General features: G+C 38.6%; 1 protein-coding gene across 1 annotated transcript in view; it reads left to right on the top strand.

Annotated features, from left to right (window-relative positions):
- The window catches only part of LOC101846758, a gene marked incomplete in the record, with an annotated part of 114609 nt that overhangs the window by 19837 nt on the left and 78898 nt on the right, over positions 1-15874 (top strand). The window contains 12 exon segments of the mRNA XM_013086796.2: positions 619-747; positions 1626-1702; positions 3223-3346; positions 4100-4213; positions 4761-4792; positions 5019-5175; positions 6294-6365; positions 10403-10498; positions 11017-11058; positions 12209-12328; positions 12858-12950; positions 15611-15691. Coding sequence (XP_012942250.1) covers positions 619-747; positions 1626-1702; positions 3223-3346; positions 4100-4213; positions 4761-4792; positions 5019-5175; positions 6294-6365; positions 10403-10498; positions 11017-11058; positions 12209-12328; positions 12858-12950; positions 15611-15691 — 1137 coding nt within the window.

Here is a 15874-nt window from a genome sequence, read left to right as displayed (position 1 = left end):
GCCATACTACTTTTACCCTGTCTTCTTCGTCTGTTGTCTCTGCTCCCTTCCTATTTTCTTTGCTCACAGTGCTTAGAATGTGCTCACAAATTTTTATTAAATTGGTTTAAGATGAGAAAAAAAAGTGTGAAAAAATGTTGATTTTTTTCCTCACTTGACATTCTTTCTTTCCTTTTTTTTAAATACAATCTGTTTTTTCTTTAACATGTTTTTACCTTTTGTGTATTGGAGAGTCTGCATCAGTATCAAGTATTGCTTGTCTTTTAATACCCTTGAAGAAAGGAGGGGAAGAAAACAGAACTTTCACATTTGCTTATCTCTGTTGGCTTCTGGTTCTCCATTGCCTCAAAGACTGGATTGTTAAAATTCCATGGGGATACTTTCTGTTGTTTATGGGTTATGACCTTGGCTACCACTCATTACAGAGGGATACAGCTGTGTAGGTAAAGTCATGCTCTTTTGTAACTGGGAAAATGAGTTTAACTTTTGTATATCCGTCCTCTCTCTTAAGAGCTGATCTTCAAGTATCATGGCGTTACACACTATTACAGTCTTTGATGCAAATCTGTTCAGAACACATTTTTTGCACGGTGTTGCTTTTTGTTGCTTGTTGTGTAGTCTCATGATGATTGTTTGCAGCAAATATCTGAGCTCAAGAAGGAGAACTTCAACTTGAAGATGAGGATCTACTACATGGAGGAGTGGATGAACCAAAGATATGGAGATGGCCAGGATGTTTTCAGAACGGTAAGAAAAGTTTAACGCTTTGCAGGCCGGTGAAAATTATCCGTTCCTGTCAAGTGAGCCAGGCCCGAGAAGTCTGTTGCAGTCGCTCTCCTGGCTTGGTGACCAGATGGGGTATTTTGTACTGCTGGCTGTGTGACTGCAAAGTGTTAAAAATGTAATCAAATTTGAGTAACTTAATATAAATATTTATCATGGACTGGAATCTGCAGGGTGAGAGGTCAAGGGGAAGACCTGGAAGAGAGTTGCAGAGATTGATGAATTGATGTCTAGAAAATTCAAAAGGCATGGAAGGCCAAGAATTTAGCCCAAAATAGGGAAAAGTGGAAAATGTTAGCTAAAAGCTTACACCCTGATTCAGGGTGAGATAGGCAAGGAGGATTAATCGGTGTAGAAATATTACATCTGGTCTGTGCAGATCTCTATGTAACAACTGCAAGTAGTCCTCCCACAAAGTGCATGATTGCTGAATGCTGCCATTTGCTCTGCACTTACTTATTTTCAAAATTTTCTGTAGTCCATATCTGCAGGAGATTGGTAGGTCCTTCTTCTTTTCTTTTCCTCTGCTGCTTGTGTGTTCTGTCTGTCTTACCTTTTCCATACGCTATATGACTTCTATTGTGTGTGGATGTGCTTCTTTTTACTCAAATAAACTAATGTCCAAATTTCATTGTAAAAGGTAGTTGATACTGTGTAGACTTATAGTGACTTGCAGCTGAACTCAACCGATTTGGCCCCACCAAAATATTATTACACAGTTATTGCTATGAATGTAGCGGCAATAGAGTATGCTATGGTAATATTTGTTTTAGTACTTGTGAAAGGTTTTTCCTCATTTGAATTTCAGTAGACAATACTGTGCTTTAAAAATTTTTTTTCAGAACATTGAACTGCAAGTGGAAATTGAGAATTTGAAGAAAGAGCTCACTGAGAAGCAAGTCATAGTGCACAAAGCTGCGTAAGTTGTTTCATTATGTAGCTGTGATGTTTTACCTAAGAGCTTGGGGGGGGGTTGCGTCTTGTATTTTTTTCTTTTCCAAAGTTTTCTCATGTCTGGAAATGGAACTAACACTACCGTGCAGAATAATGACAAATGCACAAGACAATAAAAAATAAGAAATCTTATGAGTGTCTGAGAAGTGTATGCTAAGATATCATAAAATAGATAATTATTAGTGCTGTACCATACTATACTATCAGCACAAGAATTTTTTCGAGGCTGCAAAGTGCTTTGAGCAGGTTTCTCTGCCTGTTGCTCTGGGTTTCTTTCTTCTCTGTTTTTTACTTTATCCTTTGGATGTTGAGCTTCATTTTGAAAGGACCTATTTCCTTCTCGAAAAGCATAACTCATACTGACACAGATACAAGCAAATTGTTGTACTGTTTCTGAATGTATCATATTGAACAAGTGCATAATAGAAGATGCCTCTGGTTGGTCCCAGTTCTTTACTCTTTAATTTTTGTATGCTGTTTCTGTCTATATACATTTTTTCCCCCCCAAATATAAAAATGTCTGTGTGTTCAATGTGCTTTTCTTGACACAAACTTCATCATATTGATGCTGAAGGTTTAGATAATTTTTTTCCCCTCTACTCTGTGTATGGGGTTAGGTTACTACTGGAAAGTCCTGTTTCATGAATTTACTGTTTCAGACTTTATGGCTTGCTTCTCACCATTATTGTTTTGATATATTCTACGGTAGAGTTGGGTCGGGCTCGCAAAATTAGCGTCCGCGAGTAACGAACAACTCTTTGGCTCTACCCGCAAACGAGCGGACGGGTAATGAACCATCCGCTTGTGAAGAGTAGTTCACTACTCGCTACACATCAGACAGAGACAACAGTTCGATTAGCGAGCGGGCGGACCGAGAGACTCCATGCATTCGAGCGGGCGGATGGACGGGAGTGACTCCTTCCATTGCATACAACTTACAACCCCCCGCCCCCCCCCAAAAAAAAATAAATAAAAAAATCACCCTCTTGCCTCACATTGTAGCTAGGAGTTCATGGCAGAAATTCCCCCCCCCCCCCCCGGCCTTTGCGATAATTGGAACGTACACAGTGTGCCCGCGCACGAGGTGAAAGGTTACACACATAGTACTACGTCACCAACCTCTCACTCCCTGTGGCACCACTAGGCTAGTGGCTTGAAACGTTTGGCCTAATTAACAAACAATAGACCGTGGGCCTAACCTCGCGTCGAGTATCTCGTCTGCTAGAGTTTGTCCGTTTGCCTGCCCGCCCAGTGAATAAAATTGTGGAGCGGACCCAAAAAACGAATCGACTTGAGGCTTGAGGTCCACAGTCCACTCGCTGAGAGAGTCAAATTGTGGAGCGGACCCAAAATAACGAACTGTCTTTGAGGTTCGCAGTTCGCTCTTATGGCCGTCCGTTACCCGCTCGCTCTGACTGAGTCCGCGAGTAACGATCCGGTCCGTCCGCTCGCCCCAACTCTACTCTACGGTAACTCTTCACTCAGCTTGGCGATGGAGACGCTGACAACCAATCAGAAGCAGGCGGAAGAATCGATGCGCAGCAGAATTCTACTTGAGCAGAAGGACGCCATGGACAAACTGAGAGACCAGCTGGAGGATTCTGTGAAGGTGAGTGGCTGCATTGCATGTTGTTGGTCAATGCCTGCACAGCCATATTATTGTATTATGACTTTGCTGGTGTCCCCTGCCCCTCCCATTGTTGACAATTATTGCCCTTCAACCTGCAAAGTTTTTATTTGTTATTTTAAAAAATAATATGAAAGAAGCATGTTTATATGGTTTTTAAAAACCCAAGGAAACTTTCTTTTTATATCTGAATACTTTAGTAGAGTGATATAAGTTGAATGTTTTTCTATATATGACGTCAATGTGCAATTTGAGAATAAAAGTATATATCAACATCTGCTGTGACGTCTTTTTGGAAAAGCAAACAAATCTCTTCTTATCAGGGACTGATGAATATTGAATGAAGCAATCACCATTCAAAAGGACAAGTCACTGCTTTATTTGAGAAAAGAAACAAAATTTCTTTGTCTGTACCCTGGATGGCATCTATTATATTGAAGCTAAGAAATAGATATGAGTACACATCGTTTAGTGACTGGTTAGTCTTGTATTATTAAAAGATGGAGCAGCTGCCATAGTTAAGTATGGTTCACTTTTTTATAGGAAAGGAAAAAAAATCCAGCGCGTCTTCATCAACTCATGTCACACTTAATTCATTTATCTGTGAAAAAGAATAGTACAAAGGGGCAGTTATTATGGACGGACAGGTCCTGTATACAATCTGAATAAACTTCTCTTTTTAAAAAGTTTTAACCAAAAATGGATGTTTGTTTTTGTTTTTCTTCGTGGCTTCAGAACTGTGACAAGTATGCGAAAGAAGCAGAGGATGCAAAGAAAAGAATGGAAGCTCTGAAGCAACAGCTAGATGATGGCCTGGCTGACCTGTCCAACGCTAACAGGGCAAAGGAGGTCAGTGAAACTACAGTGATCTGGCTGGTAGCATGTGTGCTCCAGCCTCATAGAGTTGAAATTTAGTGCTGTGTTGACCCTTTAGTTTGATGTCCTTGCTGCGTCATCAAGGAATTTTCAGGTTTTGAATATGAGTATGAACTCTCAAATATGTGGGCCGTTGGAGGGTGGGTAATTTTGATACCTTTGCTGCATTATCAAGGATTTTGCAGGTTTTATATTTGAGGGTGATCTTTCAAATTTGCAAGCAGTCGGAGAGTGCTTCTCTTAATTCTTTTCAGTGTTATTACTGTATTTGATTTGTCCTTTGCTAAAAACTGTGATGCCATTATTGATCAGATTTACTGTTAATTACACAATGCAACCGTATCTGATCCTGACATGTCATTATTTATGAAGCAAGACATGTCTCTTCTGCCTATTCAAACTGCCTAGTAGCCCTTTACGCTGTTATAATTTGACTATAGCTGGTTTTTTATTAGTGGATAGTTATATTTTGCTCTTTATTTTGTTTTTGTTTAAAAACATTTTTTTTTTATATTGACAGGAGCTGGCGAGCAAAGTGAAGAACTCAGAATTGTGAGTATAGCCTCAATTTTATTTGATTGGATATTTGTATATTATACACTTTGTGTGTGTGTGTGAATAATATGTTTGTGTGTGTGGAAGGGGGGAGGGGGGCTCCTTTGGCATTCGAAGCTGCTGTCAGAAATTTCTCTCCTTTACCTATTATGAAGAGTGTTTTGCTTGGAAGATTTTCTGAAGTTTTTGTCTTGACTTGTCTTACCTGTTGTTGGTTGTCCAGTGACGTGCAGACCCTGACCGCCCAACTCAAGTTGTCAGAACAGGCCCGTCAGGACCGGGACAAAGAGAACGGCATGCTGGGACAGCGCATCAAGGACCTGGAGGAGCAGATACAAACGGCTCGGAAACAAGTCTCTCGCCGGGACAGAGACGTGCTGGTAAGAGACAGTAAACCCTGCATGTATGCCATTTGTGAGTGTTGCAGTTGGTGTTGCATTTTGCCACTTTACAATTACTGTTTGTTTTGTGGGTTTTTTGTTTTTTGTTTTTTGGGGTTTTTTTGTGTTGGACTTTGGGTTTGTCCTTCAATTGATCAGATATAGGGACTTCACCACTGATTTTCTTTTGTTTTTCAATTTTTTTTTTCTTAACGAAAAAGTCCTGAAGAGTGTATAGCACTGAGTTGGGGTGGGGGATTGGTCGAAACTTAATTTTTTTTCTTCTTTTTCTTGTAAGGGCTGTCTGTTACCCAATGCATAATTAAGATCAGTGCTGATACTTAACTTGATTTTCGTGATTTCTGGATTATGTTTTTAGGATCAAGAAAGATTTGTTTATTTTTGCCTAAGAGTTATCCAATTGGTGATTCTAGCTTTACCTTGTGTAGTTTTTTTAAATTGTGTAAATATCTTGTAAAATTGGAGAATCCTCAAAGCTTTTTTTGGTGTGATCTCAATTCATTTTTTTGGCCTGATGTGTTTCTGTGATTCCTTCTTCTCTGTCCTGTTGGTCTATTTATAAAGGTTTACATTTGTCATGAGTGATAACTTAGGTGGTGCTATAAATTTAAGCTTGTAGACTTAATGGGTAGACAGAAATGTCTGTGTGGTGTGTATTTGTTTGTGTGTAAATTAGTATCATGTGTGAGTATTATTGTGTATCATTTGTCTATCAATGTGTGAGCATGTATTGGGTGTATCTGAATAAGATAATGAAGGTGTCTTTATAGCGAATTGAGCCCTGATCAACAGTTGAATAGTTTTGAAATGAAGAAATTACTGATTCAGGGAACAAAGGATTTTACGTAAATGTGAATTACATTGCATTACTTTGTGTTCTCACTTGTGTTTGAATTTCATTTTTTAAAGTATACTTGCATATATTTGAAAAGTTTGTTATCATAATTCTTTTTTGCTGCATATTACTCTTTTTGCATCCATGATTCTTACATACAGGGTGAACTCTGCTGCACTGTGCAGGGCATCCTGTTTTGTGCATCTTGCCCTGTTGTTATTAGTGTGTGCATGTATGTGTACCTATTTGTTTGTTTGTCCAGAATCTCTCCACCCGTCTGCAAGATCAGTTGCATGTTGACAGCACAGCCCTGCTTGAGCCAATTCATTTGAAGGTTTGATATTTTTCACATAGCTTGGAACTTTTTACTATCTCCTTACATCCGTAACCTTTTGAGCCCTGGGCTCCTGATCCCAATTTTACCGAAATTTTGGCCTCTTGAACTTCTGGGTTTAGGGAGCGAACGCTTTATCTTGGAAAAAAAACCAACCCCAGTTAATTGGCGCAGAATGTGATCAAAACATGTGTGGAAGGGTGCGGTGCAGACATATTATTGGTATCCCATAACAGCATGTCGACAGAAACTGGCTTTCTGACTGATTGAAAATACTGGCTTTTTCTTCCTGATAATTTAGTGTTTTTTCCTCTTACCAAAAAACCAGTGCTACGGATTATTGCTGCCGAAAGCTCCACTGGTGTACCGTTGCTATGGGCTCAAATGCTTAGGGGGGGGGGAGGGGGGGGGAGTCAAAATTTGGCTCACAATTATGGAATTTGAGTTGTAGGCATTTTTAGCTTCCTCAGCCTCTCCTACATCTATTTCATTACATAAGAACCCCCCAAAACACGGTATTTTTTCCCATATTGGACATGTTTGTCACCGCCATTTCCTCATAAAGTCAGTATTTTAAAAAATCTTTATCGGCTGTTTTGTCAAAACGCGACTTTTCTCTATACTTTTTTGAATAACTCCACCATTTTTCATCCAATCTTCATGAAATTTTCACAGAATGAAGAGAAGTTATAATGCTAAAAATTTGTATGTTGAATTTTTGATAAATGGAATAGATTTTTGTTGGTGGTGTCTGGAGTGTGGATTTTTGCGTACTTTTTGAGACTTGAATGCTACCTCAGGAAAAAATTCATAAAAAATTTTCTAATTCATTTAGAAAAAAAACCAACAGACAAATTTTTAGATCTAATGTTTGTGAACATGCATGCAAAGATACATTTAATTTCCATGAGCGATAAGTGCGGTATTCATTACGTAAAACATGTATACAATATCTAATATCGACAATTTCAGAATAAACATCAATGGCCACGAAATATCAGCCCAAACTAAAATAAAAAATTTAGGTGTGGTGCTCGATCAAGATATGTCAATGAAATACCATATATCCAATCTTTGTAAAAATCTATATCTCCAGCTGAAGAAAATAGGGAGCATTAGAAAATATCTTTCTGTTGGTGTCACCAAAACTTTAATAACATCACTTATATTGTCAAGGATTGATTATTGCAATTTCTTACTGGCTGGTGTACCTGATGAACAGTTACAACAACTACAAAGGGTACAAAATATTGCTGCCAAAATAATTACTAAAAAACTAAAGCATGATCATGTGACTCCTATTTTAAAAACATTACACTGGCTCCCAGTGAAAGAGCGTATCATATATAAAATCTGTTTAACTTGCTACAAGTGCTTAAATGATTTATCACCAGACTATCTATAACAGCTTTTAACACCCTATGTGCCTCCAAGAACGCTCAGATCATCAAGTGACAAAACAACCCTTGTTAAGCCTAAAATAAATTACAAATCATATGGCCAACGCTCTTTTTCATATTTTGCCCCACTTGTTTGGAATAGGCTTCCAAAAACTATCAGAGAAGCAGAAAATCTAGAAATATTTAAGAAGAAACTAAAAGCATTTCTATTTTCATCATATTTCGATTAGACAGAATCCATCCAAGCTGTAGATCGTTGTGAGTTTGTATGTGCGTATGTGCATATGTACGTATGTGTGCATGTATGTGTGTGTGGTGCGTGCGTGAGTGAATATGTGTTTGCACGAGTATGTAACACTATGTACCTTTAAAATTGATTTGTAAATCCATAATATGTATTATGTTAAGCGCATAGAGCATTGCATAAGTGGATATGCGCTATATAAATGCAAAACATGTCAACAATATCTAATATGGCCGCCGTATCCATGGAAACGGAACTTTTTCTCAAATTTGATTGCGGATTTAAAGATTCCTTACTATGCTTGTTTAATGTGTGAAATGTGGTAAAATTCGGTCCAGTAATAAGCGAGATAGCCTTCAGGTGTAGCCCCCCCCCACCCTTAAACACCCATTACCGATGACTCTACAGTAGCTGTTTCTTCAGTCTGTTTGCATGTGATTCTCACTTGTTTTTGTGCAAAGCAGTGTCTACCTTTTAATCTTTTCATTCTCACACGCACGTTCTACAGCCCTGCTAGTCTGTGTGAGACATTCTTGGACTAGTATGTTAAAAATACAAGTGCTGTAGCATCAAACGGTAAATTAAAAAGTACTTCTTAGTTGGATTTATATCAGAATCGTGACAATGGCTGTTGACTAAAGGTTAAGATTTGCTTCTATTTTTTAGTTATTCTCATATTGCCCCTCAACGCTCAAGGGCAACAGAGGATAAAAAAGTAAAAAAAGTAAAGTCTCATATTATTCTAGGCCATGACGTTCTTCTAGCCTCTGACTCAGAGGGCACCACTGGGAGGTCCTCTCTGCCTCTGTTTTTTCTTCTTTGTCTGTCTTGCTTTTTCCCAGTGTCGATGTGCTTCCTTTTATTTTACTCAAGCAAACAAACAAATAATTATTTACCTGTCTTCTTTACTCTCCTATTGATTATCGATTGCTATTGTTCCTAGTTCCTCTGGCGACTCCTACTCTTCTTCCTTTCATCCCTGGATGCCTCTTCTGTTCTTCTCAGGCTGGTGGTTCTTTGACATTCTGTTATGGATTGATTCTTTTGCCTGCCTTTTGTGTCAGTCTTGTCCTAACCTATTTTTTTGTGGCTGAAGGGAGCTGCTGATATGTCCAAAAGCTTGTTCACTTTTGTCTGTCCACGTTAAAAAGACTTTAGCTCATTCTTTAGTTTGCCAATGCGCACATACATTTTGCATGACACTCCTGTAGACCAGTGGCCAAATTAAATTATTTTAAAATTCAAATCTTGATCCAGTAATAAGAATATTTCTTTATTTGGGGCCTTTATTAAAAACTCCTTTTTGGTGTATGTACTGGACTGCTACATTTAAGTGTAATCACATAATATAGTAAAACTTTGAGGGGGGAAGAGGGGGGAGTGGTCGTTTGTCTCAGACGTGGTCGTCAGGGCTGCTGTTCTACTATATTTTGATAAGTTATTATCTGAAAGTATGGATTGATTCTATTCTAGTGTGAATCAATTTCTTTCAAAGGGTATGACGAGATGGTTATGTTTCCCATAGCCATGGGAACGGTTGGGGCCCATGATTCAGAGGGATTACTTTGTTACTTTCTGTCTATCTGCCCTGTATTTTACCTCTGCTGAAGGATCATATTGCACTATTGTCATGTTGGTGAACTTTTTATTAACAGTTACAAACATGGCACTGTCACTGCTGTTGTGTGGCTTTAACTGTAATGCTGGTGTGTATGATGCACTCTACTGTTACTCTTTCCTCTTGCTCTTTACTTTACAAGCATTATTTTGTTGATGGGATACCTTTAAACAGGCTTGTCTCAGTATCAAAGCTTGCAAATTCCAGCAGGTGATGCTGTGCCACCTAATAATTTCAATAGTTGTTACATCAGTTAGAGTATTTGCGAAAGTGTCAAATTACAGCTCAGTGATATTTTTATCTATATTCAGATTTTAAAAATCTGAGTTAAAAAGAAGGAAAAAAAAAGGAATGAAAATCTGATTCAAAGTGAGGTATATGTAAAAAGATGATTGGCTCTTAAATAGTAAAAAAAAACTCTGTCAATGTGTGTTTAAAATATATACGGTTTTGAAATTATACATGTTCTAGTGGCCAGTTTTTGTTTTGCTATCTTGGTGGGTGTAGCTGAAGATATATATATATGTTTTTATGTACTGACAAAGTGTTAGGTTGAGAAGTAGTCCACCTGTAGCTTCAACCTCTTGTCTTTGTTGTTGTTTCTGATCCAGCAGCCTTTGGGCCATACAGCAGGTTATTATATAGAAAGTGAAAGTATTTCTACAGTTTTGAATGTTGCATGTCTGCTTACTGAGCGGGTGGGAGGGTGCTCGCTTTGTTTGATCTAATGTGAGCTGTTGCACTGGGTTGATGACACATTCATGTCTTCTCACAGGATGAGATGGAAGATCAAAAGGAGAAACTGGGGAAGAAATGTGCTGAGAATGAAAACCTGAAGGCCTCACTTGGCAATAAAGACGACGTCATTGGGGTATGTGTTCAGTGTGATGAGGTCCTGTTTCTTTAACGTCCCTCAGAGGGGGTGATTGGAGGACTCCACTGGTAGATCCTACTTTTTTTCTTCCATTTATGTCTACCTATCTGTCTTACTTTTTCAATGTCCTACTCTAAATAATAAATCCTCAGTTTTACGGCATATCTGTATTCTTGCTTTATTGGTGGTTGTTTTTTAAAAAATATTTATTTTTAAAGGTTAAAGGTGGAGAAATGTTCTGGTATGGGTCTTTTCAGCATTTTTGTTGTCCTCATCTTTTCTGGTGAAATGTGGCAGGTGCATCATTACCTCGCTACAAATTACAACTCAATCACTCTGATTAGAAGTGAAAATGAAAGGGGGACTGCAGAAAAGGGCGAGTTCATTTCTCTCTCTCTCTCTCCCCCTCCCCCTCTCCCTCCCTTCCTTACGTTCTTTTTCAATTTCCCTTTTCCCCCCACACTCCCCGCACTATTACCCAATTTAATGGCTGAATATTTTGATTTACTTTTCAGAGACTTGAAGATGCCCTTAGCAATATGGAAGCTGAGAAGAAGGTTAGCTGGTACACATACTTGTTGCTTTTTCTTTTTTTTTAACTGTATGGACTTCAGTTTCTGTATGTAGAATTCTTAATTTTGTAATACAGAACGTACATGTTCTCTATCTGAAGTACTTTAGATGCATTTGCTAACTTTGTGACATTCAGATAAAAGTTTTCTATAATCTGACATTGAAGGATGTATAAATTTTTCTAAAATTTGTGATTTAACTAACGCTGGTGTTTGGTATAACAGCCCCACCCCCCACACACACAAAAAATACACATAATAAATAAATACATAAATACATAGGCCAAAGACACAACGCAGAGAGTCCATCAGGAATTATTTATGTGAGATATGCTGACAAAATTAGTTACTTTTGGCAATACAAGAGTGGAGATATCGGCCGAAAATCGACTCTGGGATCAGATTTATGTATTTTCAATTGATGCCATTTTGTTCAGGTCAACGGTGTCTTTTATTATTCCTCACTTACAAATTGTACAAACTTCACCTATAAAGTCGATGCATCGATTTCTTTAAGGCTAAAATCCGAGAAGTAACTCATTTTGTCAACACACCTCACATATTGCTTCATTTACCAGTGATTTTTTGTTTGTTTTTTGAATGAACGGTTTGGCTAAGGGATACGTCGGTGGCCTAGTGGTTAGGCTCTCGGACTCGTAACCGTAAGGTCGTGGGTTCGAATCCCGTCAGAAGCCCGATGTTGTGTCCTTGGGAAAGGCACTTTACATGAATTTTCCTCACTTCACCCAGGTGAGAATGGGTACCCGGGTATAGACAGCGAAAGATCTTGTCAGTTTGTTAGTGTTTGAGCGCTTAATCAGCTGCTTGCACTGTTTGCTTCCCGGGAAACTGAGAATGTTTCGGAGTGTTGTCTGGTCTGCTGGGGTAATAATATAGTGTAAAGCGCATAGAGCCTGCTGTTGAGCGGGGATATGCGCTATACAAATGCGATTTATTATTATTAAGATTACATGGTAAAGTCACGTAAGCCCTCAGGGGGATATGGCTAGATTATAAATAAGAATGTTTACTGGGACTTCTATTAGTTACACGTTTCTGCTTTGGCGGTATAACCTGGCTCATGTACTCATGCACGACAAAAAAATCTGAGACAAATCTTTCATCTTTTTTTGAGGCTGCTGACGCTGACAAGGAACGTGCGGAGACTGCACTGGAGGAAAAGATTGTGATACTCAACAGATACAAGAAGAGTGTTGAGGGATTATTGAAGACAGTGCACGAAAAGGATAAAAAGGTAACTACATCCCATAGTTACTGTTGTCTGTGCAGTGTATACGCACTTCCAGTGTTGGTGTGGTCTGCTTCTTCCTCTCCTTTCTGTTTCAAGTGCTCTAGTAATATTGTTGCTATTGAAAAAAAAGTACCACGCAATGCATTTTACTTCCTGTGTAAGCATGTTCAAAATGACTTACTCATTTTTCTTGACACAGCGATGATTTTGTCTTAGAAATCTAGTCTGGTGGACTTATGTTCCTTTATGAAAATGCAAAATCAATGTAGATAGGAAATGCTGCATTTAAGTATATTAAAAAAATTAAAAGAAATTGATAATTATATTTTTGTTTATATTTTTTTTGTTAGTTGATGACAGGTTTTGGTTGAATATTGTCGGCAGAAATCTGGCATAGGGAAGAAAAGAGAGAGAGGGGGGTGGATAATCTTGTTTGTGTGTGTCTGTATGGTTGTTTAAGGGTCACTCTTAATTTCTCCCAGTGTAGGAACAAAAAGTGTTGGGTTGTGATATTTAATGTTGTTTATTACAGTGTGAAAAGGCGCAGACACTGCTGTCGGAGGTGCAGCAGGAGGTGAAGAGACTGCAAGAGGCTTTGAGGGATGCTGAAATGGAGAAGGCCAAAGTGAGTGACATTTGCTTTCTGTCTGTGTGGTTGACGAGTGGTGGGCGGTGTTTGTCCCGTTTTTTTGTTTTGTTGATTTGCCAGCACTAGGGAACTTCAGGTGTTGACTGGACTAAAAGAATTGCAGGACAGGCTCATGGGACAGTAGGCTGGACAGATAAAATATTAGATGGACTGATGAGACCGTAAGTGTAGATTGATTAAAACTGCAGAATGGACAGATCGGACACTTAGATTGACTGATAGCTCAGTAGGATTCAATGACAAAACAATAGAATCGTCTAAAAAAACCGTTGTGTAGATTGGTAGAGAGTATGTGCTGGTAAGACAATTTAATAGATTTATGAAAATGTTAGGGATACTGGTGAAGTTGTAAAGTAGACTGATAATACTGCGGAATACAGTGGGATAGACTGACTTGAGTGGTGGGATGGACTCATAAAATGACAGCACAGACGGTAAGCCAACGTAGTGGACTAACACAATCATGGCTTAGGTTGATATAGCTGTAGGACACTTGTAAAAGACCAGTGATGAGATAATGCGATAGTAGGATGAGACAGAAGGATTTGACCCTCAATCTGAGATTACTTTTGAGCCCAGTAGACCATACTGTAACTTCTCCTCTGATCTCTAAATGAGACAATAATATCTGGTTTTTGCTGAAGTTCCCTGTGTAGATTGCAGCTTGCTTGTTATCATTACTGTTTATTTCTGTAGTATTACAATTTACATTAATTAAGCCTACTAAATTGCATATTCATGCATTTTGTTTGACTCTTTGAAGATGGTCCCAGTTTTCTTTGTCTAGGGTCCATTTCAAGAAACCTATTATTCAAAGAATCATTCTTTACTGTTGAGGGAGGGAAAAGCGAATTTCGTTTGTGTCCCTTCTGTAAGAAAGTTTACAGGTGTAATGAAAACTTCTATTGAACTTACTGACAAGAGAAAAAATGTCAAAAGTTTTATTGCTTAATGGGAAAGGTCAATTTTTTTTCTTCTCAAAATGTGGAATATAGGTTTCTTGAACGACTAAATTGTTGAAGTGTATCTATTTTGTATAGTGTGCTGTGTGTTTATTTGCTTTATATCAATGTAAATGTTTCATTATATTTTTGACTAATTCCTCATGCCCGTAGCATGTTTTTAAGACTGAACATTCTCTGTAGCACGCATATTTGTTTATGACTGTTGATATTGTGTGCATCTTGCAATGGTTTGATTGACGTCTGTTGGTAATCAAAGTTGTAAGAAAATCGTCTTTCTTCTTCAATGATAGTGATAATGTTAGTGGAAATAATAGTCTGATTTAGTGAGTGTATTTTCTCCTGGAGAGTGCTCAGTATGCTTCACAGCAAAGATTTATTTGAACCTGTACTCACATTTTTGTAGTCTTAGCAGGATACAGGATTAGATATAAGATCTCTTTGTACATGATGCAAACCAGGAGTTTTAGATACTTCTTTCTCTGCTTTCGTCAATGGTTCACCTGAAAAAAAAAGTATTTGAGATGCATGTTAGAGAATGTTCCCCTGCACAACACTCACTGCCTTGTTGGACCCTGATGGATGTTGCATGTCATGTACATATGTAGCTTCTACTTCGTCTATTTTGAAGACTGGATGCAAGTATCTGAGAAACGCCTTTATGGTATGTGGCATTTGTTGGAGTCTCGCATTCGGCCATCGATATGACTTATAACTGTCATGCTCTTAATCTGCCACATGATCTTGGGGGGGGGGGGGGGGTGTAGCTTTGTAGCATATTAAAATCCTTGTAGTGGCATTTATTGTGTAGTGGATGGGTGCTTCGCAGTTGTGCACAGAAGTGGGAGGTTCGATTCCTTTGTGGAGATAATTTTTATTTATAATGGCCTTCTTCTTTAAGGATATTGTATTTCTCTTAGCTTAGGTTGGCCTTAACATGCAGGGTCAGAGCAACGTGCTACATAGAGTAATGATTTAAATGTGTGTGTAGGGTTGTGTACAACTACAACTTCTACAGCTACAATACTTTGTGCTAGTGACTTCTGAGGTAGGCTCTTAATCTCTCCCATTTTCTTTCCATGCTGGGTCGCTGGAAGGTCCCACTGCTTTGTCCAGTTTGTTCGCTCTCCCTCTATTTCCATTTTTCTTGCTCATTCCCAGCATAAGTGATTGTTATCATGTGAAGGTGCCTCTTTTTCTTGAAATATGTTCACTTCTCTAAATCAATCACATCTGCAATCTGTTATCTTTTTTTTTTCCGGAGGGGATATCCCATTGCGTTGCAAGGTGCTCCAGTGTTGCCCCTTCCTTCTTTTCAATGTTTGTTCCAAAGTGTGATGGTTATGGTACTGACTTGCTTTGAAGTACTATTCCAGAAAGAACCTACCAAGGGGATTATTAACCTAATGTTTCTCACACACTGGTGGAGGTTTCTGTGTGAATTTGTATAAATATATACACACGTGTGTGAAGTGTAAGCAACGAGCTTTCTCTGAATTTTTGCCAGAAACTAGAGTTTCTTCACAAAGGTTAGGAAGAAAAAGGTGTGAAGCTGTTGTTGTTTTTTTTACTCCAAGTTCAACAAAGTTGTATTCAGCTGTGGGTGCACGAGCAAGCTCAAGGTCTTAAAGAAATCGAGTATATGTGTGCGCGTTGTCGTCTGTATGTGTCTAGGCCCAGGGCTGTCAGAGGGAAGAAGAGGACAGAGGAAACCTACTGCAACGCCAGCTGGCCGAGGTCAATGACTCCGTTGAGGTATTGTGGTCCTTCTTTGCTCTTTTGCCCCTTCACTCCTTACTATTATCTTTTATTCTAGCGAGTGGTTGGTGGGCAGTAGAGGTGGGTCTGACTTCCTTCTAGCTACTTCTTTTCTTTCCTCTGATGTTTCTGTCTTTTTGCTCTTTCTGTACACTAAGTGACTGCTATTGTGTTTATGTA

The sequence above is a fragment of the Aplysia californica genome, unplaced genomic scaffold (assembly GCF_000002075.1).
Source record: "Aplysia californica isolate F4 #8 unplaced genomic scaffold, AplCal3.0 scaffold00506, whole genome shotgun sequence".
In the NCBI taxonomy this organism is placed as follows: domain Eukaryota; kingdom Metazoa; phylum Mollusca; class Gastropoda; order Aplysiida; family Aplysiidae; genus Aplysia; species Aplysia californica.
Note: the sequence above shows the minus strand (reverse complement) of the source record. Positions and strands in the feature narration are given on the sequence as shown.